This window comes from Phytophthora parasitica, assembly GCF_000247585.1.
Source record: "Phytophthora parasitica INRA-310 unplaced genomic scaffold supercont2.14, whole genome shotgun sequence".
Classification (NCBI taxonomy): domain Eukaryota; phylum Oomycota; class Peronosporomycetes; order Peronosporales; family Peronosporaceae; genus Phytophthora; species Phytophthora nicotianae.
In genome coordinates this window covers 1069361-1074010 of record NW_008649000.1, presented here as the reverse complement: position 1 = coordinate 1074010, position 4650 = coordinate 1069361, and the positions used below count along the sequence as shown (strand labels likewise).

Here is a 4650-nt window from a genome sequence, read left to right as displayed (position 1 = left end):
ATTATGCCCATTGGTAAGCCGTACTTCACCGTCCCCTCTGATCGTGACGTTGACGTCGCGGACTACACACCTGAGATTGAGGCTCGTATCAACCACAGCGCCCCGGACGAAGGTGCCAAGTACGTCATCATCATGTTCTTCGCAGCCGTCGGTTACGTGTTGTCGGACGTCTGCGCCGACAGCATCACGTGTGAGTTGGCTCAACGCGAACCCATTGACAAGCGTGGCAAGACCCAGTCCTGCATCTACACGGTTAGAACTGCGATGGTGATTTTCGGGGAGATCCTGGTTGGCTTCTTCTTCAACGGTGAAGAGTACGGTGGTACCTTTGACTTCTCGCTAAGTTTTCCTCAACTCATGATCATCGTGACGGTACTCACGCTTCCAGTGTTTCCGATGACGTGGTTCTTTATCCACGAGGAGAAGTCAACCGCTGCCAACTTCCGAGCGTACATCACCGACTTCTGGAACTTGCTGTGTTCACGTGCCATGTACCAGATCATCGCCTACCTTTTCTTCTCCGGTATATTCGCCAACATCACTTACACGGGCAGTACACCCGTCGCATCGCACATGGTGGGTGTCACCCCTGTGAACAGTACGTTAAGCGATATCCTCAGCAATCTTCTCTTTGCTGCTGGCATCATGATTACGTCTAAGTGGGGCCTACACTGGAACTGGCGCTGGATGACGGTCGCTACTGGAGCTGCGGTGATAATCGTGGACTGTACAGTCTCTCTTCTCGTGATTTGGGACGTTTTCCGTAGCCAGTGGTTCTGGCTGGGTCCCCCTATTGCTGTACAGCTCCCGTACGGCGTTGGGTGGATCATCTCGAGTTTCTGTGTGGTTGAACTCGCTCAAGTCGGCAACGAGGCCGCGGTTTACGGGCTCGTCACGACTGTGAGCAATGTCGCGCAGCCCTTCGCTACATCGATCACCCTCGCGATTGACGGTCCTTTCAACGTTACAAACGAGCGCGTACAAGCCGATACTCATTCGGTTCGGGCCGACATCACGTACACGATCATCATTATGTACGCAATGACCATTTTCTCGTGGGTCTTCTTATTCCTGCTGCCACCGCAGAAGGCCGAGACGCAGGCTCTGGTTCGCATGGGAGGCCACAGCAAACTCATCGGCGGCGTCACGACGTTCTACTTGATCTTTGCAATTATCTGGTCCATCATGACCAACATTATGGCCATGTTCGACAGCACGTCGTGCTTGATCATAGCCGGCGGAACCGGTTGCTGAGCTCTCGAGGGAGTATTGTTGGTTGTGAATTGCATAGCTTTGAATTGTTGGGTTGTGATGCAGAGCATTGGATTGTTGCCTGTTTTATTGAATTTAAGAAAAGCTCTGAATTTAAAAGCTAAGCGTAAAATAGAGGTATCTTATTGTAGAATGGGGAGAATACACACTGGACCCTTATATTTCTGTACACATCAATTCCCGCTCAAATACAGTCAAGTCGCCTTTACTGAGAAGATTGCCTAAAAACTAGACCCGTTTTGACATTATATATCAGATACACGGACGTATTTTGTGTTCTCCCCTGTCAAATATAACTAGGATTGTTTGGAAAGACAGCAGGTGGATACTATTAAACAACTGTGGTGTTCATAGATATTAAGTCCGTAGCGGTTTGATATCAAATTGAAGCACCAAATGATATGTACCAACACAGCTGCAGAGCTTAAAAAATGTATGTTGAACATCCGCTCGAATCGCATGGCAATGACCAAATTCGGTTTACCACCTGGAAGGTCAGCGAAGCACGTCATGACAGCGGTCTGCAGGTCAATGCAGCGAAACGGAGTTTGTGGTCGTACACTGTAGTGGCCTGATGTGCAAGCATGCAGCTGTGATCCAGCTCTCGCGCCGACACAGGAGAAAACGATACCTTGCTCACGCCTGGTCTCTGTATTGAGTTCGTCAAGTCAAATGCCAGTATCTAGTGATATTTTATAATACAAGCTACGGCATTAATTTTATTTTCACAGGTTCTCTACGAGCATTATCAAAGTTTCATCTCATCAGATACAAAGGGATATGAGTAATCTCAGGTATCAGTTTGGCTAGGGTTAGCTGTACCGCATTTTTTGGGCGGAATAGTATAAAGGTTTAGACAACTCGGTGGCAATCTGTAATACAGATTTTGTATCATGCATCAGGAATTTGGCAAAGCTCTTGACGAAATCCGCTGTTGTTGAATCGGCGCTGTATGCTTTACAGGTCCGCCTAGCTCACCAACTTTTGCGTCGTCCACGTGTGGAACAACCATGCTTATTACCAGTCCTCAAATTTCGTCGGTACCCGCAAAAGTTCTCCAGCTGCAATCTCGATGACTGTGAAGCCTAATGCAGGGGACATCGACTTCCCCAAGCGGTTGTCTCTGGTAAGCGGAGGTTCGCAGGCTAAAGATGTTGAAGGCGCCTACGCCGGTAACAAAACGCCCGAGGGTGGCGCGCTACGCGAAGGTGGGATGCCCGTGCTCACCAGCAAGGAGAACATCGGTCTTCTCTTCCAATACGTCGTCGTCGGTCTCGTGTACGGTCTGCTACCCGGGACCATCTACCCGTTCATGCAGAACTATCTCAATTGTTCCGGAGCGCAGGTGACGGCAGCCAGCCAACTTGTCGTACTACCCTGGAGCTTCAAAGTGTTCTACGGCATCCTATCAGACTGTCGACCGATTTGTGGTTACCGTCGTCGTCCGTACATGTTGATTGGTTGGGGCCTCTGCTTCCTTATGCTGTTGATCATGTGTATTATGCCCATTGGTAAGCCGTACTTCACCGTCCCCTCTGATCGTGACGTTGACGTCGCGGACTACACACCTGAGATTGAAGCTCGTATCAACCACAGCGCCCCGGACGAAGGTGCCAAGTATGTCATTATTATGCTGTTTTGTGCAGTTGGCTACGTGCTATCCGATGTCTGTGCCGACGCAATTACGTGTGAGTTGGCGCAGCGGGAACCGATCGATAAACGTGGCAAGACCCAGTCCTGTATCTACACGGTTAGAACTGCGATGGTGATCTTCGGTGAGATCCTGGTTGGATTCTTTTTTAACGGCGAAGACTACGGTGGTGACTTCGACTTTTCCCTCAGCTTTCCGCAGTTGATGATCATTGTCGCCGTGCTCACACTTCCAGTGTTCCCCATGACGTGGTTCTTCATCAAGGAGGAGAAGTCGGAAGCTGCCAACGTTGGAGAATACATCAAGAACTTCTGGGAGCTGCTGTGCTCGCGCGCTATGTACCAGATCATCGCCTACATCTTCTTTTCCGGCATCTTCGCCAACATCACTTACACCGGTAGCTCTCCAGTGGCGTCGAAGATGGTGGGGGTTACTCCAATCAACAGCACGTTGAGTGATATCCTTGGTAACCTCCTCTTCGCTGCCGGTATCATGATCACATCCAAGTGGGGTCTACACTGGAACTGGCGCTGGATGACCGTTGCAACCGGAGCCGTAGTGATCATTGTGGACTGTACGGTCTCGCTTCTCGTGATTTGGGACGTTTTCCGTAGCCAGTGGTTCTGGTTGGGCCCCCCTATTGCTGTACAGCTCCCGTACGGCGTTGGGTGGATCATCTCGAGTTTCTGCGTCGTTGAGCTCGCTCAAATCGGTAACGAGGCCGCGGTCTACGGTCTCATCACGACAGTGAGCAACGTCGCACAGCCTTTCGCTACATCGATCACCCTCGCAATTGACAGTCCCTTCAACGTTACCAACGAGCGCGTGCAAGCTGACACCCACTCAGTTCGCCTTGATATCACATACACGATCATCATTATGTACGCAATGACCATTTTCTCGTGGGTCTTCCTGTTCCTGCTGCCACCGCAGAAGGCTGAAACGCAGGAACTGGTGCGCAAGGGAGGACACAGCAAACTTCTGGGTGGAGTGACAGTATTCTACCTAAGCTTCTCGCTTGTGTGGTCCATCATGACCAACATTATGGCCATGTTCGATAGCACGTCATGCTTGATCATCGCAGGAGGTACCGGTTGCTAAGTGAACCAGCAAAGATACTCGACGACGTGGAAGGACGTCACCTGTTGTGACCAATACCATGATAATCGTCCGCGTCTCGTCATCACTTTGACGCGAATGCAATGCTGATCTTCACAACTAGTTACAAAGCTCTAACATCACTGTTGAGGTATTTGTTGAGTAGATAAAATAAGGTGATATTGACTAGGAGAGTCATTTTTATCCGTGTGAACGAAGTGACATTATTGAGGTTTCCATTTTGACGTTATCATTGATGTGTATGATAGCAACGTTCTGGGGGCGAATCGAATTTATTGCCGTCAAGACGCGGCTATCTTGCACACTCGAGGAGGATGCTTGAGTGAAACATTTACCGCGGTTATTGATAAATTCACTGCGGTACGTATCACCAATACAGGGCTCACCGGCAATCATCGGGTTACGCAGCCACCCGTTCCAAACCGTCTGCATGTAGTCGAATTCGGCTACTCGCACCCACCCGAACATCCAAACCGGGTAGCACACTCACCGATCCAGTTCATCTCCATAACACTTTTTTTAGCTATATAAAGCGACATTTTGGGCTTGCAGACATCTTAACGGAGCGATTTCAGCTGCCTTTTGAAGTCGTTGGTATCCTGAGGGGG

At 49.8% G+C, this 4650-nt stretch overlaps 2 protein-coding genes across 2 annotated transcripts; both read left to right on the top strand.

The window, feature by feature from the left end:
- Positions 1-3: 3 nt before the first annotated feature.
- Positions 4-1372, top strand: PPTG_08679 (hypothetical protein; the record flags this gene model as incomplete). Its single annotated transcript, XM_008902803.1, has 1 exon — positions 4-1372. The coding sequence occupies one exon, from the start codon at positions 4-6 to the stop codon at positions 1252-1254; it is 1251 nt and encodes a 416-aa protein (XP_008901051.1). The 3' UTR covers positions 1255-1372.
- Positions 1373-2344: 972 nt separating this feature from the next.
- Positions 2345-4024, top strand: PPTG_08678 (hypothetical protein; the record flags this gene model as incomplete). The annotated part of the gene is made up of 1 exon (XM_008902802.1): positions 2345-4024. One exon carries the CDS (start codon positions 2345-2347, stop codon positions 4022-4024), a length of 1680 nt encoding a protein of 559 aa, XP_008901050.1.
- Positions 4025-4650: the final 626 nt, after the last annotated feature.